The sequence below is a fragment of the Chaetura pelagica genome, unplaced genomic scaffold, assembly GCF_000747805.2.
Source record: "Chaetura pelagica isolate M959 unplaced genomic scaffold, ChaPel_1.0 scaffold369, whole genome shotgun sequence".
Taxonomy (NCBI): Eukaryota; Metazoa; Chordata; class Aves; order Apodiformes; family Apodidae; genus Chaetura; species Chaetura pelagica.
In genome coordinates, this window is record NW_009970235.1 from 1,712,542 (window position 1) to 1,738,836 (window position 26,295).

At 44.7% G+C, this 26,295-nt stretch overlaps 2 protein-coding genes across 2 annotated transcripts in view; both read right to left on the reverse strand.

Moving 5' to 3' along the window:
- Positions 1-1,401, reverse strand: part of SEC11A (SEC11 homolog A (S. cerevisiae)) — a 10,948-nt gene extending 9,547 nt beyond the window's left edge. Inside the window, exon 1 of the mRNA XM_010005922.1 lies at positions 1,348-1,401. The gene's annotated coding sequence lies outside the window, so the exon portion shown is untranslated. The remainder of the gene's footprint in view (positions 1-1,347) is intronic.
- ZNF592 (zinc finger protein 592) overlaps positions 1,080-26,295 on the reverse strand; it is a 39,234-nt gene continuing 14,018 nt past the window's right edge. Inside the window, exons 2-8 of the mRNA XM_010005921.1 lie at positions 18,722-18,900; positions 13,902-14,078; positions 12,983-13,142; positions 9,171-9,446; positions 7,744-7,856; positions 2,914-3,049; positions 1,080-1,583 (exon numbers count right to left, since the gene is read on the reverse strand). Of these exons, the coding sequence (XP_010004223.1) occupies positions 1,080-1,583; positions 2,914-3,049; positions 7,744-7,856; positions 9,171-9,446; positions 12,983-13,142; positions 13,902-14,078; positions 18,722-18,900 (1,545 nt within the window). The remainder of the gene's footprint in view (positions 1,584-2,913; positions 3,050-7,743; positions 7,857-9,170; positions 9,447-12,982; positions 13,143-13,901; positions 14,079-18,721; positions 18,901-26,295) is intronic.

Genomic DNA, 26,295 nt, shown 5'->3' on the forward strand with positions numbered 1-26,295 from the left:
GATAAATAGTTCTTAAATTATTTAAACATCATCATAGTAAACAATAACGAGTAGGGTTCTGGCTCAACGGAATAAAAAATAATGGTAGAGAATTATATTACACGTAGCAGTTTGTGCGAGGGGACGCGGGAGGGGTCAGGGTCCCCTCGTGCGGGGACACGGGGGAGCCGCGCTGGGAGGAGCGGGAGCCCCGGGAGCCCCGGCAGCAGAGCCGGGACGTTTCCCTCCAGCCAACAGCACGTTCGGGCCGGGGGATGTTTCCCCCTCCTGGGGGTGGTGCCAACGTCCTGCCCAGCGGAATGAGGCACCGAGCGCCCGGCCCGGCCCTGCCCGCCCAGGGGCAGCTCCAGCAGCTCCACTCCAGCCAGCGAGGCCCCAGGGGGGCACCAGGCTGTGAGCTGTGCTCACCACAGGGGACAGGGGCTACAAAGTTCTCCTTCAGAATTACTCAGGTTCAAGACACTTCCTTAAATTGCCTTTTAGAAAATAAGGTGGTTATACAGGCAATTCAAGAAAAAAATCAGTGTAACTTAACAGCTTGAACCCATTCCATGCTAACACAGAAGATCTCAGATGGGCCAGCACGATCCTGACAAGTGTGTCCTGTTGAGACATTGTTAAAGAGTTAAAATAAGTAAAACAAAGGCAGAATGGAAAGAGAAAAAGGAAGCCGTAAATAGGAGGAGAAAGTGAGATAGGGAAGGCAAGGCTGAGGCTCTGGGCTGCGGCTGAGGCAGTGCACACTCCAAGAGAGCTCCAGAGCTCATCTTAAGGAAACTGCAGCTGCAGAAAGTGCTCCTTGATCCTCAGGAGTTGGACATGTTCCAGCAAGGATTTATGCCCCGCTTTCCCTTTTCACTCCTCTGGTCTGGCAGAGAATTAGTGTGTAGGATGCAATAGCAGGGTTTGGTTTTTTCTTTTTTAAATTTCCCTTACAAATAGAAGTTAACGGAAAGCAATGTCCATCCCAAGAAATCAACAGAATAGTTCAAAGATTTGCCCCATCCCCGCCCCATATTTTGATTTAAAAAAAAAACGCAACAAAAAACCCCTGACTGACCAAAAGGGGGGTTTTGTTTTTAAGTCTTAAAAGACTTCAAATTATTGTTCTGTGAGGTGCTATGAGGATCCTCCATGCCACACGTCTGACTGTTTTCACAAAGAGCTGAGTCACTTTTATACTCTTTGCATTTCAGGTTTTCTTTTTCCACTGTAGTGTTCATCTCACCATTATACCCCTTGTGTCCATTTTCACTCGTCTCCCTTTGAAACTTCTCCCTTTCATCATCCTCCTCCTCTTCCTCCTCCTCCTCCTCATTTTTTATTTTATGAACAATGAAGAGGTGTCTGTTCAGAGAGAGGTGAGAGGTGTAGCACAAACCACAGAGCAAGCACTGATAGGTGGAGCTGTCTGTCTTGTGCCCAGGTATGTGCTCCTGGAACTCCGTCCTGATGTCCGTTGCGAAGCCGCATTTCGCACATTTCCAAGGTGCTTTCAGTTTTTTAGCTGGTGGCTCATCTGAACCCACCGTGGTCTCTGCCTGACCCAGCTCGTCCATTGCCATCCTCTTTGGAGATTTTGCCTTAAAAAAAAAAAAAAAAAAAAAAAAAAAAAAAAAGTTATTAAAAAGTTATGAGCCCATGGAAGATAAAGTGCTAACTTCCACACGCAGATGAAGACACCTGAGGGTGACCACACATATGTCTTTTGGTACAACCTACACAAAGCCACACCAAGGGACCCTGGGTGTGGTGCCTTTCCTATCCATATCCAAACACCTCACACTGATGGCAGGATGGGAGACCTGGGCAGACATATGATGGGCCAAGAGTATGTGAACTTGGTGTGGGAAGGAGGAGCCCACAGAGCAGGGACAGCTGAGAGACATGGGGCTCGTCATTAGCCCAGACAATGCTTCTCAGAATTAACTCTGAATGTTTTCCCTTCCACTCAGTTTTCTTCTTCATTGCATCTCATGAACTCATCCCTCTCATATCCCCATAGTGTGCTTCTCCTCCTGTGAGGATGGCTCACTTGCATACATCCCTTCAGGTGACTTTGTGATCTCCTTATCCAGTAGCACTGAGTGGTCTTTGTTTAGGATACAGCCTATAGGGTGGTATTTTCAGACCTGGCCGGAGCCACCTGAAGCCACAATCTGCCCCTTTTAGCTGGGTGCCCTGCTAGGTCAGCTCTGCTTGGGGGAGGCAGCCACCAGCTCATGCAAGTGAATTCCCAAGTTACCCCAGGTTTCCTTACGGCATAAATCCAGAGGGCAGTCAGTCCTTGCTGCAACCCCTCAGTGCTGGGGTACAAACAAATGATAAATGGCAGTGATACACGGAAAATGTGCATCTGTTTTTAGGTAAATGGAGCAAAGAAGCCAAATCAGCTAACTCTCCACTTCAAACCAACCCAAAATACAATAACAGTTACATTTAGAAACAAACTATGCAGTCCTATCTAGGAGGAACACAGTTCTTGTAGGTAATAAATCTAACAAGTACTTTAAAACAGAAATCTGTTGTAACTAGCAAAAAAAAAACAACTGGGAGAAAAAGGAAAAATGCACCAGGCTCATGAACAGAGAGCAGGGAAAAACAAGGGCAAAAACAAACCTAAATTAGACTTGGTTGCAAAATAGACTGAAAAAAGACCAGTAAAACCGGGCCACAGGTTGAAGACTATCTTGAAAAATGCAAGACACATTGCTGCAGCTCAGCTATGCTTTCATTTCTGATCCTGCCACAGCCAGAAAGAAGCAAACTGGATGGACCTGAGAGGAGGGGAAGGAAATCTGCCATATGGATGAGAGGGCTTGACTGCTGCAAGGCTGCAGCTCAACATTAATACCCTGAGTGAACAGCTACTTGCTGGATACATTTATTTTTCAATGAAAATATATGAGTTACTTCTGCTGTGTCTCTCTCTGGAGCTTCTGCTTGGGCCATCTGGGATAAGTCTGGGTTTCTGATGCCATGCACGAGGCTGATGTGATTTTCCAGCATGAACGGCTGAGGAAATGTCTGATTTTCATCTGTGCAGTACCTTGGAAACACAAAAAGGAAGCAAATTTAGTAGAGGAAATGCCCAGTCGTTTGTTTCTATCCAAGCAGCTCTTTGTTATGTGCCAAGCTAATAGGTGTCACTGAAGATAGATGCTGGTGACAATGTACTACTAGATTACCAAAATATGCAGCAAATCATAGTTTTAGTAATAAAATACTACCCCTGGGAGAAATATCAAACATTTTAGAATTTACCACAGTAAGTGTGAGGTAAGAGAGTAGGACACATCTCACAGCACAGACGACCCAAATACAGGGACTAGTGGAGATCAGGCCCCTGTGCTACATTTTCCACAAGCACAAGCTATATAATCAAAATGGAAAATGCGTGGGAGAAAAAAACCTCTGAGGTGAGAGACGAACACACAGAGGGACCTTGTGATTTGTGTAACACTGAGGAGGTCTGCAGAATAGGGTTCTGCACCCAGTGCTCCCAAGCAACCATGCAGCACCTCATCCACAAGGCTCTGCATCATAACACAAAATTCTCACAAAACTGCTGAATGTCCAACTTTAATAACAATAACCTAGAATTGTAGAATCATGGGATCATAAAGGTTGGAAAAAACCTCTTAAGATCACCAAGTGCAACCCAACACCACCATGCCAACTAAACCATGTCCCATAGTGCCACATCTACATGTTTTTTGCACACCTCCAGGGACGGTGACCCCACCATTTTCCTGCACAGCCTGTGCCAAAGTTTGATCACTCCTTCAGTAGAGATTTTTTTCCTGATATCCAACCTAAACCTCCCCTGGCTCAACTTGAATCTATTCCCTCCTTTCAGGCAGTTGTAGAGCAGGAAGGTCTCCCCTCAGCCTCCTTTTTCTCCAGGCTGAACACTCCAAGTTCCCTTAAATGATCCTCATAAGGTGTATTCTCCAGACCTTCCCCTGGCTCTATTACCCTTCTCTGGATTTGCTCTAGCCCTTCAATGTCCTTCTTGTAGTGGGGAGGCCCAAAACTGAACCCAGGATTCAAGGTAAGGCCTCACCAGTGCCGAGCACAGAGGTACAATCCCTGCCCTGCCCTGCTCCTGCTGACCTAAGCAGAAGCACTCAAGAACACATCATTTATATGTAATTGTTCATGTTAAAGCTCGGTAGGATTCAAGAGCTGGAGACAAGTCTTGCAGGCACCTAAACCCCCCCTCTGCAGCATGGGGAAGGACACAGAGGTCTCCATTAGCCATTGGGAAACCCAGGATTGACTCTGTCCTGCTGCTGCCCGCCAGAGTGACACAGGGAAGGTCCAACAGCTACACATCGAACCCAGCAATGAGGCAAGTAACACCAGACTTCTCTGAAATGCACAAACTGCAGCTGAAATGCAGACAGCAAGGGATGAAAAACCAACAGAGGGGAGATGAAGTGTCTCTGGGCAACAAATAAATCTTTGAAAAGGAGAGATGTTTTCTACTGATCTTCCAGCAGCTAGATAGGAATTAAACAGTTAGTAAGGATGTGAAAATGCAAATGTGATCATCAAATACTACTGGTTTGGAACAGGAACCTCATAGATTATAAATCAGTATTTAATAATGATGGATTTTTTTCTCCCTCGTGGAGGAAAGGTCAGAGGTTATTATAATGGTATTTATTTAAAAAAAAAAAAAAGTTGAAAATCAAGTGTTCTAGTCAATTTGTACCCAAGACTTGGAAAATAAGAGCAAGTTCTCATAACAATAACCAAGTGGATTATGAAAGAAAATATATAAAATATCAGAATATTTTACAATTTGTCCTAATTTAGAGTTTCTTTCATGTGAGGAGGGAAAGATGCTTTCCTAACCTGAATTATTTCAGTGGCAGGAAGATGTTCAAGCAAGTCCTCCATCACTGGTTTCTCCCTATACATTTAACAGAAGGCAGAGACCTAAGCAGGGCAGGAGAAGAAGGGGAAATCACAGCCTGATATGTTAGAAGAAAGAGCGAGGTCAGCTACAAGACAGCATGCTGGAGTCACAAAAATACTCCATTGTCAGATCAATGACAAATTTTACTCATACTTAACATGGAGATGCAGGAGAAGAGGGTGACATGAAGTTAAGGCATCAAAAGGGAGTAATATTCAGCTTAATATTCCCCTGAAGGGAAGAAAAGGTGAGACTGAGCCAAACTGCCTAGTGGGAAGAAGGAAAACGGACACCAGCAACCAAGGGAAAAGAAAAGGAGCAGAAGCAATGTGATGCCTTAGAGAGCACAGAAGGAAGCTGAGGAAGAACTCAAAGAGCCAGAAGGATGTGCAAGCAGCAGTCACAGAGGTGATTTTTAGAACAGTGCTCTGGACAAACTAAAGAGGAATCAGAGGTGAGACTGAAGAGAACACCTTGGATCCAAACAAAGAGCAGCTGTTGGAGATGCTGGGACAAGTATTTAACGAAGAGGTTTCCTGCTGTGATTTCAGAAAACCTCTCACTACAATGATGAAAGACAGCACAACTACTGCCCAATGAAGACTTCATCCCCAGATTTTGAGAAGGAGCAACTACAAGCTTGGGATTTTAAAATAACCACAATTCACTTGAATTTCTAGCTATGTCTTCTCTGCTGGAGAGGGTGATCAGACATTGGAATGGACTGCCCAGGGAGGTGGTGAAGGCACCGTTACTGGAGGTGTTCAAAGAAAGGCTGGATGTGGCACTTAGTGCCATGGTCTGGCTGATGTGGTGGTGTTAGGTCACAGGCTGGACTTAAATCTTGAAGGTCTTTTCCAGCCTTGGTGATTCTGTGTCATCCTGAAAAATAACAGCAAAACTGGACTCCAGGGCTTGCACAAGCTGGTGAACATAGCAGGCTGGCACGTCCCTGGCTGGCTTGTCAGGTATTTCTAATCAAATCCTTTTTCCCAGCTACACCTCATGTTTACTTTGATAATGCTCGACTTTGAAAAAAACTGATCCAGAGCAAATAGATTTATACAAATCAGGTGCATGTAACTCCAAAGACCATCACTCACAAACCTAAAGCAGAATGAAACATGCTGGGAGCCAGAGGTTCCAAGTCAAAGTGCTGTTACAAGTAACGGGAAGTTGAGAAGTCCTGGCTGAAAAATGTGACAGGAAGGTATTCCTATCAGGCCCCAATGGTGGTGCAAATATCCATCACCTTTATCCATTTACTAAAAGCTATTGTGGCTCACTAGGCAGTCCAAAGAAATAAAGTACACAAGGGATGATACTCTTCAAGACAGGCTTTTCGTAAGTGAAGTGCAGTAAAGTGACAACATGCTCTTCAGAAACACTTGCTTCAAACCCAGATTCCAGCTACCTAAAAAAAATCCCCCAACCTACATAACTGCAAACTTCCCTTCCAACACACATGTGCTTTGATTCTGTTTCAGAAGGATGTCTCAAAATGAGTCAGGGAGCAAGTCTGCACAGTCACTCAGCATGCAACTTCTGCAGATTAGAATGCAGCCATTCTAGAGGCATTTTTGTAAGCAATGGGCTTTGTCCTGAACTGAGACTGTATTCACAGCTAAAATACGTTTGCCAGCAATCATTTGCATTCAATGCTGATCTACCTAGCTTGTCTGAAGTCTCCAAATCCCATTCCTAACTTTGTTGTACATCTTCCCAAGCACATTCAGCAGATCTAATTCTCCATTGCCCTGCAGCTTGTGCAGTCAGTTGTGCCTGTGTAACATGACAGCAACACCTAGTGCCCTGGGTCAATAGGATTTTACACACCTTTTGTACCATTGTTTTTTTTCCAAGGGGAAGGCACGAGGATGATGCATAACTACACCAACCATGAAGCACTGATAGATTAGCCCAATGTTTCATTGGCTGTTCCACAAGGGTGCGCCATATAATTGTCATTTTGCACCTGCTGAGCTGAAATCAAACCTTGCCCTCAGGTGCCAAAGAGCAATGTGCAGTTAAGAGCAAGGACTTCTTTTGTACTATTCTTATTTTGTATTATTTTTATTTTGTACTAATCAAGGACTATATTGTACTATTCTCCACTCTGGTAAGACCCCACCCGGAGTACTGTGTCCAGTTCTGGAGTCCCCAAAATAAGAAGGACATAGAACTCCTTGAGCATGTCCACAGGAGGCCACAAAGATGCTCAGAGGGCTGGAGCACCTCCCCTGTGAAGACAGGCTGAGGAGGTTGGGGTTGTTCAGCCTAGAGAAGAGGGGGCTCTGTGGTGACCTTATAGCAACTTTCCAATAGCTGAAGGGGGCCTACAAGAAAGCTGGGGTAGGACTTTTTACAAGGGTGTGTAGTGAGAGGACATGGGGCAATGGTTTGAAGCTTAAAGAGCGGAGATTCACATTGGACATTAGGAAAAAGTTCTTTCCTGTGAGAGTGGAGAGAAGCTGGAACAGGGTGCCCAGGGAGGTTGTGGCTGCCCCATCCCTGGAGGTATTCAAGGGCAGGTTGGATGGGGCTTTGAGCAACCTGACCTAGCAAGAGGTGTCCCTGCCCATGGAGGGGGTTGGAACTAGATGATCTTTAAGGTCCTTTCCAACCCAAACCATTTCATGATTCTATAATTCTATGATTTTAGCCACCAAGTCTCTTGTGTTTAACACATTCTTCTCACTCTCCCTCAGTGGCCTGGAGCAGATAGAAGCAGACACGATTTATTATGAAGGGCTTCCAAACTTGCAGGATTAGCCTGTTGTCGAAAACAGATTGGAGAAGGGGTGTCTGGTACATACCAACAAGTATAAACTATCTTTGCTGTGTCGTGGTTATTGCGGATGTGTCTGCGCAGACTGTTGGAGGCATCAAATGAGCGTTCACACTGTCGACAGGGGTATCTCTTCAGAGACTAGCAGAGGAACAGAAATAGCTTTTAATAACAGAGAGGTGGAAGGTTCTGACTGGATTCTAACATTCCCATGCTCTTCATCTGGACCTTACCTTTCAGCTGCAAAAAAATCCCTCTTTCATTGATTTAGATCACTAAGGTCCCATTTATACTCTGACAAACAGTTGACCAATACCTGCACTACTCCTATAAAAACCACGAGCATTTAAAGCACATGCTTGGTTATTTATTTATTTTTTTAAATAGGAATTGCACTAGCTGCTTCTCCTGTGGGCTCATTTCACTACAGGACTCTGCAGAATGAATTCAGTGGAAGATCTCTTCTGCCCCAGAAGAAGGCAGGACCCCAGCATGAAGCACAAGTCCCATCCCCACTTCCCCTTCTTGCTCCTCATAATTCAGCACAACAAAAGCGTAAGATGTTAGAGAGTCACACAGTCCAGCTTGTGATCCATATATGACCTCAGACTTGTTCAATGAATACATATACGTATTGAAAGGAAATATTTGGCAAACTTCCTACTTCTATCAAATTCAAATGGGAAAATACAGCATTCTCACCATGCCCCCATCTTCTTTTCTTGATACTTATCAAGTGGGACAATCCAGCACTCCCCAAGTCAAGCTAGAAGGAGTCAAAGACCATGATACAGACTTCTACAGCCTCTGCTCATGGGACTTGAGAAGGGTGACTCAGTACGTCAAACAAAAAGTCCTGATGCCAACGTGCTAAGAGATCTGGCTGCACACAACTTATTGGCCTAGGTTCTGCCAGCCAGCAAGGATTAGCTTGACAGAAGCAGGTCAAGGCAACACAAGGCTTGAGCTGGATGAAACCAACACAATGGAGATGTACATTTCTTAAAACGATAGCTCTGCACACCACATGAGTCTGTTACTCTTCCCCAGTTACATGTAGTGATATCTACCAAATAACACATCCTGTAGAAAAACTGTATGTCCTATAACTTTGAGTGTAGATAGTTTAGATCAGACAGTTGAACCAGCAACTGGAGAAGACACAACTTTCCATTCACTTACCCAGATAAGCCAAAGAGGAAGCCTGACATTAGATGTAGTGGGAGAAGGAATACCAAAGAGGATGAGGTATGCAGGTTGTAGAGATCAAGGACAGAAAGTGTACTTACAACAGGCTACGTAACTGTTTTTTGTTCTGACCCTAAGCTTTCTGACCCTTACTGAGCTGGCAAACAGATTCTTGGTTTCTTTTTGCCCAAAATATTAATGATGATCAAACTTCTTTGCTAAAATATACCTTGTCACCTACTTGAAGTGTTTCATCTGAGTCCTTACCCTTCCATGATTTCCCTTCATGTGGGACACATAGGTTTCCCGATCGGGGATCCACTGTGAACATTCCTTGCAGGTCCAACCAGTTCTCAGTCTGGACTTGGCTTCAGGATTGTGTCCTTCCATCCTCATGTCCTTCCTCTGCAGAGGGGAGTGGGAAGTCCCATTTGCTACCAACAGCTCCTTTGGTGGGGTATGAGCCTTGTTCCTTGAGGCCTTCTCAGATTTCTGTTGAAAGTCAGAGAGCTCCTCAGGATTGTTGGGGACTCCATGAACACCCTGAATAGCAATGGAATAACAATAGAATCACACGTAACATTTATATCTAACTTACATAATACACTTTCATTTATAAATAAATAACATTTATTATTTAAATAAATAATTTAAGTCCCACACCTCCCAAAACATTATGTCGCTGATGTGCTCACATGTATCTTCCCATTTCCCTTTGCAGCTTCCTGCACTGGCAAGACCTTTTCCCAAGACACATGAAGTATCTATTTATGTTTCCTGTGTGACAAGAGCAGCTCCTCTGTGCTGCCTGTTTAACATTTTGAAGGAGCTCTGAGAACTCTGTTTAAACACAGAATACGTCATGGAAGAGAAATGTTAATCGTCATTATTTCAAGAGCCTAAGTTCTAAAAACACAGAAGTCTGGTAAGCTCTGAATGAAATGGTTGCTGTTATCCTGGGGGCTCCAAAGTGGCTTCATCTTTGCTCAAGGGATGGGTAAACACCGTGTCTCAGCTTCTCCAACCCCTCTGTCCTCAATTCCATCCCATCTATTGCTATTTATATTTTCACAGTTCCAGATTTTGCTCCTGACAAATAAAAGTCAGCATAAAGCCAGAAATTAGACTTATAAGGAATAAGGCTCCAGACTCTTTGGTTGGTCAACAGGCCAAAATCCAAAGTCCCAATAAAAGTTATTTTAACAAAGAAAACTGAACATAAGGAAAATAATCCAGAAATGAAGAGCTGTGGGAAAGCAAAAGCAAGTAAAATAGCAATATACCAAAGAAACCTCAAGAAACTCCCCTAGGAACAAAAACAGTTCCTGCACACAAAAGGATAATTTAGACATTTAATTGTGCTCAGTAATTAATAATGGGTAAAGTTCCAACCCATAAAGGCCCCAGGCCTTTGGAAGGATTTCTGTGGGTTAGACAACAAACAAACTGCAAAACACAAGGCTTCTTCTGAGAAGCCTGTGTTCTTTGCACCTGATGTCCACAAAAGCTCTCTCATGCAATGGCAGGGCAGGGACAGCTGTTCTACAGCACTGCCAGCTATTTAGGGGAACACCAACAGTTCGCCTCTCTCCCAGTCTGGCAATCTCAAGAGTGTTTGCTGAGGGAAGAGTACATTAGTGCCCATTACTCCATTTCTCCTGTTATTACACCACTGGAGGGGAAAAAATGAGCCCAGAAAAATGACAGCTCTCCAGGATTGGTAACAGGAAACAGACCTTCCATCTCCCACTCCTCAGCTTGAACAATGGGAAGCCAGGGAAGATGAGGAGGCACACGGTTTCTTTATTTTGCACGCAGGCACACTTTAGACAGCACCTCCTGTAAACCCTTCATTGCATAAAGGAGTAGGATCTGACAGGAGAGGAGATGGGTTACTGCAATTCCTACCCCACTACAGCCAAAAAGCCTCCTTCAATTAGCATCACAAAGACCTGCTGATGGCCCAATACATCCTCACTGCCAGAAGACAGAAGTTGTGTAGCGGAGCTGTCATGCTGCTGCTGCACAAGCTACTGCAGGCAGATCCCTGGGGTGGGATTTGCAAATAAACTGCAACGAGTTGTACCTCAACTCAAGCCCATCTATTAGCATTAGGCTTAAATGCCTCTTGGAAGGTCCCAGCCTTAATCTCAACTCTATTTTCCTAGCTATAATACAGGAAGATTAGGAATCATCAACTTCACAGGAGGGCTTCAAATTGTAATTCATTACTGTGTGCAAAGTATCTCCAGATTTGCAAGTTAAAGGCATGAGGGAGAGAGCAAAGATTGGGGTTTTTTTGCTTTTAGGCATTGAGTTAATGAATATTCTTGCTTTTAAAGTATGAACAGAATAAAGTCACTGATCAAACAAAAACATTCACTTCTTTTTTCCAATCAAAGGGCAGTAAGAATTTGCAAGCTCCTTCTTCAGAGTGCCACAAAAAAAACCTTCCAAGAGGATTTCCACAGCAGTGTTCTTAGACACGGGGCTTAGAAACCTACTAAGACAACAAAACGGTGCTCACACATTTAGGGCACAATCAGATCTACAAGTCTTCACACACATCCCTCTAGGAACCACCACCAAATGGACAATAACTCCCTTTGCATGTGTTTAAAAGGGCAATGAATGACCATGAGATGCCTTTCCTGACAAAGGGCAGGTTCAAAGCACTCTCCACATCACTATTTCCCCCAGTTTTGGGGGTTGTAGACAACTATCCATTTCAGAACATCTTCTGGGGGAGCCTGAGCGGTGCTAGCATGGAGACAAGGAAGGCAGGGGTCCCACCTCCCAAAGTCTGGTGCCTCCAGGGCAGTCACTTCTGCCTCTGTCACCCCCCTCTTGCAATCTGCAGTGGTTCTGCAGCCCAGTGGAGCCACCAATGGGATGTGAAACGCCAGCCAGCCTCCCCTGGAGGCAGCTGCAAAGGGTCCAAAACTCTGTAAGTGAGCACCTAAGAGACAGAGATTCAGTTTTCTGGTGTATCACTGTGGGCAGAGACTACTCCTCCCTGTCTTCCAACCAAATATAAAGCTCCTGACCTAGTTATTCACTTCCTTGAGTTTAATAGCAAACAGTTAAAAATAAAAAACATTTACCTGTAGAAAACACTTTGTCATAAGGTTACATTACATATAGATGAGAGTAACTGCCTGCATTACCACCAACTAACAGAAAATGCACCACTGATGTTTCCAGAGAGTACAGGAAGCTCCTGCACCTGGTAAGGAATAACAAAATGTAACATCACAGGCTAGGAGATGATCTGCTAGAGAGCAGCTCTGTGGAGAAGGACCTTGGAGTCCTGGTGGACATGTTACCCATGGGACAACAATGTGCCCTTGTGGCCAAGCAGGCCAATGGTATCTTGGGGTGAATTAAGAGGAGTCTCCAGCACATCACGGGAGGTTCTCCTCCCCCTCTACTCGGCCCTGGTGAGACCTCACTTGGAGTGTTGTGTCCAGTTCTGGGCTCCCCAGTTCAAGAGGGACAGGGATCTGCTGGAGAGAGTCCAACAGAGGCTACAAGGATGATGAAGGGACTGGAACACCTGCCTGATGAGGAAGGGCTGAGAGACCTGGGGCTGTTCAGTCTGGAGAGAAGAAGACTGAGGGGGGGATCTAATTAATAACTATAAATACATGAGGACATCAAGAAGGCAGGGACAAGCTCTTGTCACTTGTGCCCTGTGACAGGACGAGGGGCAATGAATTCAAACTCCAGCTCAGGAAGTTCCACCTGAACACAAGGAAGAACTTCTTTGCTGTGAGGGTGACAGAGCCCTGGGACAGGCTGCCCAGAGAGGCTGTGGAGTCTCCTTCTCTGGAGACTTTCCAGACCTGTCTGGATGCCTTTCTGAGTGATCTGCCCTAGTTTTGGTCCTGCTCTGGCAGGGGAGTTGGACTCGATGATCTTTGGAGGTTCCTTCCAAACCCTGACATTCTGTGATTCTGTGATACTGCAAATCATTGTAGACTGATGTATTCCAAGCAATTTCCTCCCACAGTTGATGTGAACTCACTGTGAATTTAAAAAATTGGACCTTTTATCAGTAACTGGTGAAAGTTACATACCTTAACATGCTGCATTAACTGCTGTTTCTGCATATACACCAGCTGACACTGTGGGCACTTAAACACTGCCACTAGCAACTTCTTGGTGCTCTTATGGAAGTGCTCTTGAAACAGCTTCTTCCTGTTAAAGACCATCTCGCAAGAACATTTGTAGATGACCCTGGAACGATTTAAAAAATAATAAACTCAGTCTCTCTTTGTCATTTATCTTAAGAAGACAGTGGAAAAAGTTATCTTAGCAACCTCAGAAAGGGATGGGCTTCTGAGGAGGGCTATGCTCTCATTGTATTGTCAACACTCACCCTACTGGACAACTAAACAACTAACTCAACTGAGAAGAACAACAAAATGCCTCAGGCACATCCCACAGCTTTCTAAAAATAAGATTACTGCTACGGATATGAATAACTACCAACCTGTGGGTGTGCCAGTATGTGCAGACAGATGGGAGCACACTCCAAGTATACTGGCTCGCTACACATGACTTTCAATCCCACCTTGCTAGCTCAAGGCTTGGAGGGGAAAGCTATGGAGTGCTTAGGAGGTTTCTCTTCAGTGATTTTTGGAGGGTCAATGCTGCATGAAGCACCTCCTCCTGCACCTCCTCCTGTCAAGTGCCAGATGCAGCAGTTGCCCTGAAAGCTTCCATCAAGAGGAATAGGTCTTGCTATACAAAGAGGTGACAATTAAGTTCCTTTTACAGAGGTTCAGCTTCTCCCTGCCCGAACTTCTCTCCTCCTGCTCAGGAGACTGATTTTATACCAAGGAGAACATGCTGCAGCATGTCTGCATGGCAGACAAAGTGGCAGATCTTCTCATGTGAGGATAGAAACCAAAACCAGAAAAAAATTGGGAGGGAAAAGAGAAATCTTGGAGCTACCCAGCAAAGGAGAAGTTGAGATCAACCCAAAATACTTACTGAGTAGTCTTGTGCGATGCATGTGGGTGCTGGCTGGTCATGTGAGCTGTGGTGCTGTCGGCTGACTTGAAGGCCATCGGGCAAAAAGAACATTTGTGGAAGACTTCACAGTGTTTCTCCTGGATGTGCACTTTCAGCATGCCAAGAGTCATGAGGACAACTCCACAATGGATGCACCTGGGGGACACACAAAGAAGGGGCCAAGTTGCAGCCACAGTCTTGCTTCCAACACACACGCAAAGTGGCACTGATGGAGGCAAGAACCAGGCTACAGCAGGCCCTTGTCTGGTCTCTTCAACAGCAACAGAGTCAGGGAGGAACACAATACAGGAATTCACAAGCTGACCAGGTCTCACAAACAGCTGTTGGCAACAAGCAAACACGATCTATAAAATAAGCCCTCAGAGACTAAAACAACCCAGAAAGAATAAAGGAAGATGTGGTTCAGCAAAATGCTAGGCCTGTATTTGTGAAAGCCAATTCAACTGCAAGTATAAGTGAAGAGCTAAAGTAAAAGTATCTGATGAGATCTGCAGGTAGCAATAAACAGCTGTATTTACACCAGTTAGTCCCAAGTACAAATGAAAAAGAATATTGAGCTAGGAAACCTTCAGTAACCCTGTACAATTTCTTCTCCTACTCCGCTAAGCACTAAGAAAACAATAATAGCAACAACAAAGCTACTGCAAATAGCAACAGAAACACCCAAGGAACTGATCAAGCTCATTAATATCATTAAGACACAGGCACTGCTGGCAAAGTCCTTGTCTGAGGCCTGAGAGGCAAAGGATTCTTCTCAGCTGCTGAAAACATAGGCTCAAGGCCAGGAGGAGAGCCAGGGTCACCCTGCTGTTCCCAGCCCGCCTCTCCTCCAAATGCACGCCCGTGACAGGCCTTGCTGATACTCCCCCAACATCCAGAGGCCTTACAAGATTTAACTTTAATACTCCTCCCCAGCCTGCTGTGATCTGAGGAAAGCCACACACTAGCACTGCAGGGGCACATGAGGATGAAGACACCTGCCCTCCCTGCCTCGGCCACACCAGCCCCAGGGTTTCTATCCCCAGAGGAGCACCTATGCTGACCTGGGAGCAGAACATCCTCTCCTGAGAAAATCCAACCAACATAACTAACAGCAGATCTCCCCTTAAGCCAACACTGCACATACAGACCATTCCAGCTGAGAAGCTCAGCTGGGCAACCCAGGGCGCCAAGGTTTGTGCTGGCGAAATGTGAGAGACACAAAGGGCTTACTTCCTCTGGCCAGCCTGGAGTTCAGCCACCTTAGAAACCTCTTTTGTCCTTCCTTCTGAGGTCTGCTATCTGGCTCTGCGTGTTTGGCAGTGCTGTTGCAGATGGACCCCAGCTACTCAGCAACTGGAAGAGCTCCAAGACTGTCTCAAAACCAAACAGGCCGCTGGATTATCCTTCCCTCTGAAAAAGTCTCCCAACAATGTTTAGGAAACAAGCCTGTGCTTTGAAGTTACACTTCAAAAGATTGTTAGGCAGAAGCCAGCCTGGAGGAGCCAAACCCTCTGCCCCTAGAATATACACAGAAACACTGTTTTCTTCAATTTAGGAAGTGATGACAACAGCTGGTGTCATCTTCGGGAAAGCATGAAAACATTCTGCTTGGGTAGTTCTGCCTTCAAGTCTGAGCCTCATTCTCATGAGATACAGAAAGAGACTTTCTAATATCATAATAATACCAGGAACCATATTATTATGGAGTTATAAATTCCCCAAGTATAAACTGAAGAACAAATGCTAATCCTGACAGTAAAGTCTGGATGGTACATCCAGGAATATCCGACTGGCTTCTTCTACAAACACTCCTTGACCTACCAAGAGCTGATTCTGCATTATGTCAGGTTTCAGTAAGCACTTCATTTAGAATTAGGGATGAAATAAGTACTAACTCAGGGTCAAATGATCACAACTTTATTTAATTTACAGTAAATGGAAGTTTAAACAACAGCCACTTTGTAATCAAGAATCCCAGTGCCAGAAGGACCAACTTTGATAAAGTAAACTAATTAGCAGAACAAAGTGGATGCTATTATCTTCCCAGCAAGAGAAGACTCTTGGATAGCCTCAGGGCAAGGAGGGGTGGTGTAAAAGTCTTGGAAACCATCCTGCTAGATAAGATAAAGCTACAAAATGTTGTCTTAATCCTCTAAACTTTTCCTATGTGTCACCTTCCAGCTCCTCCAATCTCCAGATGGCAGCATACAGGAAAATGAGCCCTAAATCAGTGGGAAGAGGTGACACTTGGAGACAAGTGGAAAGGAGCATTTAGGACAGGCTTGTTGATTTTAACTGCAGAACAGTTTTCTCATTTTCAGTGTAGTCACTAGGCATGACTGAAACTCAAATAAAACAATTTTACTCCAAACTTACTTGAATACATTGAGGTATTAGCAGAAAAGGAGACAGAATAAGGACTGATCCCAAAAATAAAACCAAACTTATGCCATCAGAAATTCAAGGAAAACAGGGATATAGTCAGAAGCAGCAAAAGTTGAGCTGATCCTGGGAAGGATTTAAAAGAACTCCTCAGCTTTTCAGCTCTTCAAGCAACAAAAATAGAAGTTACTCCATGACCATAGGGCAGACGACATGGATTATCTATCAAGGTCTGGTTCTGCAACTAAGATTTATTTATTCTGTTTTCAATAATGCCAATAACATCAATCCTATAGAACAGACAGGCAGAATAACAAGGATGGCACAACCAAAAGTTAACCTGTCTGGTGGACTCAGTTTTCACAGATGAGCTTCAGCAGATGTGAACTAGAAGTTAAAGAAATGTATCTTCTAGACATGCTAAAAAATCTCTAAGAATCATTCTTGAGCTCTGTCTTGGTTTAGAACTTTACTAATGTCCCTGGCACAGAAAGCAGTTATTTGCTAATGACATCTGTAGATGGATGGAAGCTCTTGTTGCTGACAAGGATCACAGAGATTACTGTAATACATCTTGAATGAACAATGTTTTTAAAAAATACCAGGAGACTTGAGAGTCAGGACCAAGCTCTGCTGTACACTATGAGCGCATCAGTTGGAAAGAGAGGACCAAGAGCTTGCACTGGATCACTGCTAAAAGACTGAGCTTCCTATATACTGCAGCTCAGGCCAGAGGAGCCCTGTGGCACACCTCTGATTGAGGGAGGCATCAGTGGGGATGGGGATCACAGAATCATCAAGGCTGGAAACGACCTTTAAGATCATCAAGTCCAGCCCATGACCTAACACCACATCAGCCAGACCACACCACTAAGTGCCGCCTCCAGCCTTTCCTTGAACACATACGGAGATGGTGACTCCACCACTTCCCTGGGCAGTCAATTCCAATGTCCGATCACCTTCTCCATGAGGAAGTACTTCCTAATATCCAACCTAAACCTCATCTGGAGCAGCTTGAGGCCAGGACCTCTTGTCTTGTCACTAGTTGCCTGGGAGAAGAGCCCAACCTCACCTAACTACAACCTCCCTTCAGGTAGTTGAAGAGTGGTAAGGTCCCCCCTGAATTTCCTCTTCTCCAGACTAAACAAGCCCAGCTCCCACAGCATCTCCCTATAAGATTTTTCCTCTAGTCCCTTCACCAGTCTTGTTGCTCTCCTCTGGACCTGCTGCAGCACTTCAGTATCCTTCTTGCAGTGGATGCTGCACAACCAGCTCAGTGTGATGAAGCTGGACCAGCATTTGGGATTCTCAGGTACCACTGAAGTCCAAAGAACTGCTCCAAACCCACGGTTAGTTTTCTGTCATCTATTCCATTCCCATTTTTCCACCTCAGGGAAAACATTTCTTTTTCCAGCTTTCCTCCTTCTCTCAGATTAATGCATTTTCTAACAGCCCAAGTATCACAGCCACTATATTTGCAATGAAATTAATTCTTTCTTGTGGGCTGTGCCCCTTCAAATCAGATCCCACATAAAAAACCCTATTCTGCATACAATTAAATTCAGAATTAGTTTGTTATGTGTCTCTTATCTTCACAGTTGAAAGAAAAAGCCCTTGAAAACCTCAGTGTGATTTCAGAACAAACCACACAGTGGAGGACTCCTAAATTTGCAGACATCTTAAAAGAACAGCTCCAAGAGCAGAAATTGCCCTGTTCATTCTACATTTCAAAGGATTTGATGGCAATTGGAGAAAAACCAGAACTTTAAGGAATCTTAAAAGGTCACCTAGTTTCATCTCCCAAGCAAATAATCTGTGTCTTAAGAGTTGTGCTGCAGCTGAGGTGATCTAAACATTCCAAGGAGGAAAGGCTTGTTGGGAAAAGTAATGTTTTATTAAAGCAATCCATTTGGTTGGAGAAAAGACAACACACACACACATACACACCACTGCATCCAGAGCCTTGGCAGCCTTCCTTCATCTGTCTCAGTTTGTGGGAAGTGTTTGGAGAGATGTAGGGGCATACAGGAAAATAATCTATGCCCTTCTCATGAAGGCACACCTCCCTCGGTCCATTATAACCAACATGAACGTAGGTTCAAACCTTAAAGAGATTTAGAGGATTAAGAGCTACAATCTTGCTGCTGTAAATTAACAGTCCTGAGATGCCCACCTGCAACTTGAATTCCACAAAGTGTCTTTTACCTTCAAGCTACCTCAAAATAATTTCTGCTCTTAAATCCATTTAGTAATTCCCCATTTCAAATGTGTCTTGTCACGCAGAAAACCATGCCAGGCCTAGACTACGTCCTCTTTCACCTTTGTTGTAAGGGAGATACTTTTCCAAACATCTAAATCCCAATTTCAAATTCCCTCTTGCCATTTCAGCATGGACCCTCAGATGCCACACAAACCTGAAGGCAACTTTTCGGGAGTAATGCAGGCAGTTCTCCTTCACATGGCTCTGGAAATAGGCTGAGCGGCAGACGGCTCCGCACTCTGGGCAGCAGTACGGAGACTTGTGAGCATGAATCCTCTGGTGGGCACAGTAACTGCACCGGTTGGGCAGCATCATCTGGCACACTTGACACGTCTGAGGAAAGAAAGGTTACTTTAGTTAGTTATTCTCTATTTGGCTTCCTTCCCCCTGATTCACTGTAGAAAACTTTCAGCTTTCAAGGAAGCTCCGGTACATTCCTCTAGCATTAGTGTTAACTCCATGAAGCTCTCTGGTCAGCACGCTTAGCATGTTTTTCCACAACTCTAACTTCCACAGTTAACCATTCACCATGACAGTATCCATCCTTAAACCATGTCCTCTGTGCTTTATTTCCACTTTTTCCCCCTAAAAAAAGAAAGCAAAATCTACCTCTTAGCTCTGAAGATGTTCTGCTTGGTCACTGCTTTAATTTCTGCTTTAAGGCACTTGAGAAGGAAAGCACTTCTCTACAAGTCCTCATCCTGCATCAAAATCACCCCAAAAAAGCAGGAAATCTCCATTATATCTGGACCTGAATCCCTCCCTGCTGAAAGCAGTGCAGTCCTGACACGGGACAGCCTTCCCCATGAAAACCACAGTTCTGTCTCTTACAAAATTCTTCTGGACCAGATGAAATCTGAATTTTCAAAGACCACAAACCAGGTGTGCAATAACACCCTTACAGAAACTTCTTGGTAACTAGAAATGATGCAAAGCCTCTCTCCCTGTTTCAGCATCCTTTATGAAATCCTTTTTTTTCCCCTGCCCTTAGAAGGGCCTCACTTCCTAGCAGTACAGCTTTGCAGAAGTATCATTTACTTGACTGATCAAGTTCTTTATGTGGATGTGTCATCCCAGTTTCAAGAGCTGTCAAATCTCTGCTCCCATTTACAGGTGTCTCTGTATTCCCTCAAAGCCCAGGAGCAGCTACTTATCCTTTATAGGATGAACATTACATGATGCTGAAGCAATAGAGCTGGAGTAGACACTAGCCCTCCAGCCCTGAGCCTTCTAGGAGCTAAAACTCTCTTCTGGCCTTAATAAACACATGCAAAATTACTCCTCTGCTCCTAACTCCATCTTCAGAATGAACTACAGCAAGCAGCTAATTATGGATTGTCAAATGAGGTAATTTAACCACATCATTCCTTCCGCTACCGTTAAAGAAGATTACAGGGTTCATTAGATCAGAGATGGTGAGAAGTTGTATCAGAGGGTATGTCTACATGGTCCAATAAAGCTTTTACTGTAGCATGTGCCTGCACAGATGGACCAAATCCAAGTCCTGCAGACTTCACCACTGGCAATGCGGGTAGAAACCTAGGACAGAAGCCCCTGAATCTGACCAAAAAAAATAACAATCAAATCAAAGGCCAACTTCATTTTCTTTATCATTGCTATTTCATGCAGCATCTCTGTAATGCTCCACCATATAATATCCATCAGGGAACTGTCAGAAGCACTGTGGGCCACAGAAAATATAATTAATAATAAAATGGAAAACTGAAAAATCTGAAAAGGTTTATGATGTGCGGGGAAGAAAAAAACAGGCACTCAAAGGGGGAAACTGCAGAAATTGCCCCAGACACACGATCTGAGAGATGTTGCAACTTCAGTTTAGAGGTGAAAAGGCTTCCCCAGGAAAGAGGAGCGGGAGGAAGAAACTGTATCACGGGACCCCGTGTATGCATCACCATGCAATTCAAATAAACTCAAGAGTATTTCAGACACAGAGAAGCCCCCTACTTTCAGCAAAGAAAACTAGCGCTATTCAGCCATGTTCTGAGCCATGGAATATAAATGAGAAAGGGAAATAGAAAAGTCCACAAGACCTATCTGTAAGCAGCTGAGTGGGACCTTAAATTCCCCAAAGCTCTCTCAAACCTCCAAATACAAGCTATGAGAAGAAATTAATGTTCAGGGCAGTTTTATTGTACTTGATGGCAGCGTGACCAGCAGGTTGAGGCAGGTGTCCTCCTGTACTCCACTCTCATGTGACCCGATCTGGAGCACTGTGTCCAATTCTGGAGCCCCTATTACAAGAAAGATATGGACATGCTGGAATGTGTCCAAAGAAGGGCCACGAGGATGATCAGAGGGCTGGAGCACCTCTTTTATGAAGACAGACTGAGAGAGTTTGGGTTATTCAGTCTGCAGAAAAGAAGGCTCTGAGAAGACCTTACTGTGGGCTTCCAGTATCTTAAGGGGGCATATAAGAGAGCTGGTGAGGGACTAGGGGGAGTGGATCAAAACTAGAGTTGGGTGGATTCAGATTAGACATTAGGAAGAAGTTCTTCTTCATGAGGATGGTGAGACACTGGCCCAGCTTGCCCAGAGAGGTGGTGGAAGCCCCATCCCTGAAGTGTTGAAGGACAGGTTGGATGAGGCTCTAAGCAACCTGGTCTAGCAGGAGATGTCCCAGTTCATGGCAGGGAGGTTGGAACTAGACAATCTTTAAGGGCCCTTCCAACCCTAACAATTCTGTGATTCTATGACTTCTTTTCTAACTAGGGTTTGATTTGCAATTGGAAATTTAACTTCTTAGCCTTGTTAAAACAGGACTCCTCTTGCTTTGATCCTGCCTAGTATTCAAAGCAGAGTTAGCATAAACAAAAGTTGAAAGCACCTTTGCCCTTGTAGCTCAATGAAAAAAATAATCTCCTCAAATGCTGCCTTGTCGAAGCCAATTTAGTTTTGATTTTAAGACAGGAAAGAGACAGTATGGGGCTCCACTCCTCCCCAGCATGCCACATCAACCTCCCCAAAGGCACCCTCAGCACCTTGGCAACCAGCACATGTAAAAAATCTTCTTTTTCACTGCTTTGTGGGCTTATGCCACATACAAAATATGCCAAAATCACCCAATATTGAATGGTCTCTGTGCCCACGCACTGCTGCCTGGGGATGCGCAGGCTCTGGCAGAGGAGCACTGAGCTCCTGTCACCTCCCTCACTACATGAAAGGCTCAGCAGGGACCAAAAATATGATAACGTAGGGCAGAAAAGTTTGGGTGACAGTTAGCAAAACTAGTGGTTATCTTCTTCAGGCTTCACAAGAGCAGGAAGCCTGCCAGACAGTGTATACACATGATATGGAAATAAAAAGCAAGAGTCGGCCAGGATATGGCTCAATAGACTTATTGTATCTGCAGATGCCAGGGAGGGAGCTGGAAGGATTCCCATGTTGACACCATGCTTTGCAGGGGGGCACAAAAAAACAGCCTCTGAGTTCAGATCATCTTGTGGAAAAGACAAAAAGTTAGGGAGTAAACAGACAAAACAAAGACCAATGAGTCACATGACAAGTTAGTAAGAGTAAGGAAAATTATCAACTTCTCCCTTCCTGCTTTGCAGAATCATAGAATTGTTAGAAGGGACCTCTAAAGGTCATCTAGTCCAACCCTCCTACAATAAGCAGGGACACCTCACACTAGAACAGCATGAACCCATCCAAGCTCTCCAAAGGAGTCAAAACCCATGTGGGTAAGGAAGATGTGACCTGCAAAAGGTGGACTCTAACTGGATTTCCAAGCCAGCTTTGAAACACCCTTCACCAAAGGATCTGAGGGCAACTAGGCTGCTGGGGCATACAAGATGAAAAATTTTGCATGGATAAATAAGTAGAGGAAAGGAACAAACAGTCGGTTCTTTGGTGGAAGAAGGTGCTCACGAAGTTCTGCTGAGATCCGGGATCTTCAAAATAGTTCAAAGTATCTGGGAAGGAGAAGCAAGAAGCAAAATGGCAAAGACTGATGATCATAACCCAGCAACTCAACATGTTACAGGCTGACCATGAAGGCCTGCAAAAAGACCATAGAGGACTGAGTGACTGGGTAATAAAATGACCAGTTACCAGCTGAATCAACCAAGGAATACTGAAGAGCTGAAAAAGGTGCAGTGGAGGGCAAAAATTGTAATCTTTATGCTCAACCTTTTCTTAATACCCGTACAAGATGCAAGGCCAGGAATGGTGCCAAAGGGAACTGCAGGAGGGTCTGCTCATCCATCTTCCACCAGGAGCTGCTGCATTTGTCAGGAGCAAACAGCCAGCCACATTCGGGCTTCCCCACCAAACACTTCGTCTTGGAGACCGAGAGGCTTTTTCTTTTGCAACTCCTCTGCTTTGTATGAGAAATTATAACTTGGTTCTAGATGTCAAAGTTTTATCTCTCTCCTAGTTTTCCATGACTCTTCAAAGAAGTCTGGCAGCAATTCCAGACATTCATTAGTCAGTTATTTCTAAAGCATGTTACCAGGCTATGATTTGAGTTGTGTGTAACCTCTGTGTTTTTCATATACTCCCATAATGCACGCTTTAATCAAGAGTTACAAGCTCACTTTAATTCTGGTTTTCCCACCACATTTCATTTAGGCTTTTCTTCTAGAAGTCACATCCACACATGCACAAAAATGCTCAGACATCTCAGAATATTTTATTTTATTCCCATTTTTACTTATTAGCATCTTCAGAATGGGGATAAAAAGAAAAAAAAATGAAATACTAACTGAAGTAGAGTGAAGGTTGAAAAAAACACACTGCTCCAAAAAAGTTCAGCTATCAAACCCAATCCTTTGGCCAGGGAGGTGTTTGCAAGTCAGGAAATGTGTAGTTAATGCAGAGTTTTGCTCTGGAAAGTATCTGTGTAGAGAGAGAACCATCAAGCTTTCCATTTTGTCAAAACTATAGACTACAGAATCACAGAATGTCAGGGGATGGAAGGAACCTCCAAAGATCATCGAGTCCAACCCCCCTGCCAGAGCAGGACCAAAACCAGGGCAGTCACTCAGAAAGGCATCCAGACAGGTCTGGAAAGTCTCCAGAGAAGGAGACTCCACAGCCTCTCTGGGCAGCCTGTCCCAGGGCAGGGGGGGTGGACTCAATGATCTGCAGAGGTCCCTTCCATCCCCGAACATTCTGATTCTGTGAAAATGTTACTAGTGTGAGAAGAGGCAAGCAGAGAATTCCTTTTGCTGCCATTATGATAACTAAACTATACTGCCCACCAGGCTCTCCTTAAATAAAGAAGTATCATTGTATTAGCATGTTCAATTTATAGACGGAAAAAACCCTACAACAAAAATTCAAGATTATCAATTTGAAGAAGAAAAATCTAGAACCCAACTGATACCCTAAACCCAGTGTGGTCAAGTTTAACATGCCTAGCCCTAACATCAATATTTTATCCTAATTAATTCCTATACACTCTGACATTGTCATATCCAAGCACAACCAAGATATTTTTATTTCCTTGGTTCCAGTTGCGTATTTTAAGATGTCAGCCTAAGGAGCTGTCGTGATTTATGGCTACAAAGAACCCTGCAGCTACTCACTCATTTATTCCGCCACAGTGAGACAAGGAAGGTAAAATAAAATGAGAAGCTGGTGGGTCAAGACAAGGCCAGAAAGGGTTCACTGACCAGTTATGGTCATAGGCAAAACCGACTCAATTTGGGGAAAAAAATCAAATTAACTCTTCACCAATCCAATCAGGACAATGAAAAACCAAGCCAGATCTTAGAAACACCTTTCCCCACTCCCCTTCTTCCTGGGCCTAAACTACTTCACTCCCCATTTCTCTCCCTTCTCCCCTCCAGAAGTGCAGGGGACAGGGAACAGGGTTCTGCCTGTAGGCAGATCATCACACGCTCTTTTCTGCTGCTCCTTCCTCCTCCAAAAGGAAGACTCCTCACACTCTTCCCCTGCTCCAGCCTTGGATCCCTCTCATGGGAGAGTCCTTCATGAACTCTCTGACACAAGTCCCTCCCACGAGGTGCAGTCCCTCAGGAACAGACTGCACCAGTGTGGGCTGCCCACAGAGCCACAGCATCTCTGGGCATAACCACCTCCCCTGGTGTGGAGTCCTTCACAAGCTGCAGGCCCACATCTGCTCCACCATACTCCTTCATGGGTTGCAGGGGGACAGCTGACATCTCACCACAGGCTGCAAGGGAACCTCTGCTTGGGCACCTCCTCCATCTCCTTCCTCAGTCACCTTGGGATCTTTGCTGGGGTATGGCTCTCACATCCCCTTCTCCTCTTCCCTGCAGGCTTTTTAGCAGTTTCTTTTCCCCCTTCTTTAGTATGTTAATCACAAAAGCAACACCACCTTCTCGACGGGCTTGGCCTTGGCCAGGGGCAAGTCTGACTTGGAATCAGGGAAGCTTTTACCAGCTTCTCAGAGGAACCACCTCATGGGCCCCGTCCTGCTGCCAAAGCCTCAACATATGGGCCCAACACTGGAGCCAATGCCACCGAGGGAGCCTGCTTGGCCTTCAGTCTAAAGGACATGACCACAAGACATCCTGCAATTCAAAACTTCTCCCATCCATCCTCTCTTCTGCTACCTCCAGCTTACTCCCCCTTCCTACCTCATGTCTATTTCTCCTCAGCCTCATTGTTGCATCCCACCTCCTCCTGTCACATTGCTCACTGCCCAACACTCTCAAATCTGAGGTCCTCCTCAGACCTTCACCTAGGCCAACTCCTACACACACACACACACACACACACACACACACACACACACACACACACACACACACACACACACCTCTTAATCATCCCAAGACACCACGGTGCTTACGTCTCAATAAAATAAGGCACTCGACTAAAACATCACTCCCTGCAAGTTAAAGCTTTTCGCAGTAACCACAAAATACATTCCTGTGTATGTGGAAAAAATACAGGTTAAAGCACCAGTGTAGACCTAGAAACTTGCCAGTTTTAGAAAGCAAAGTGGAATTGCAATGGAAAAACCCACCAGCACCACAGATCTTAGACAATGTCACATCAAATAAGCTTTTCTTAGTCTGTAGCTCTTTATGATCTCAGTTGTAATATCAAGAATTTCATTTTCTATGCCTGTTCTTCTGACTCACTGTACTGGGCTCATGTGGCAAGGTCTTGGTAGTGGGGATCTGCAGGGGTGGCCCAGAAGCTGCTTCCATGTCAGACAGAACCAGCTCCAGCCAGCTCCAAGATGGACTTATCACTGGCCAAAGTTGAGCCCATCACCAGTGCTGGTAGCACCTCTGTTATAATGTATTTAAGAAAGGTGCAGCAGCTGGAAGAGAGGAGTGAGATGTGAGAGAAATAGCCCTACAGACACCAAGGTCACTGAAGAAGAAGGGGGTGGAGGTGCTTGTGTGGGTGAGACCCCATGCTGGAGCAGGGAAAGAAACAAAGGAGAAGGGAGCAGCAGAAACAACATGTGACTAACTGACCACAGGCTGTTCCCCTCTGTTGCTTAGGGTGAGGAGGTGGAGAAATTGGAAGTTGAATCCAGGAAGAAGTGAGGGGTGGGGGAATATTATTTTTTTGTTTTAATTTCTCATTATCCTGTTCTGCTACAATTAATTTGCAATAAATTAATCTCCCCAGGTTGGGTATATTTTGACACTGATGGTAACTGGGCAGTGACCTCCCTGTCCTTATTGCAACCCACAAGTTTTTTGTCCTATTTTCTCGCCTGAACCCATTGAGAAGAGGGAGTGACAGAGCAGCTGGTGG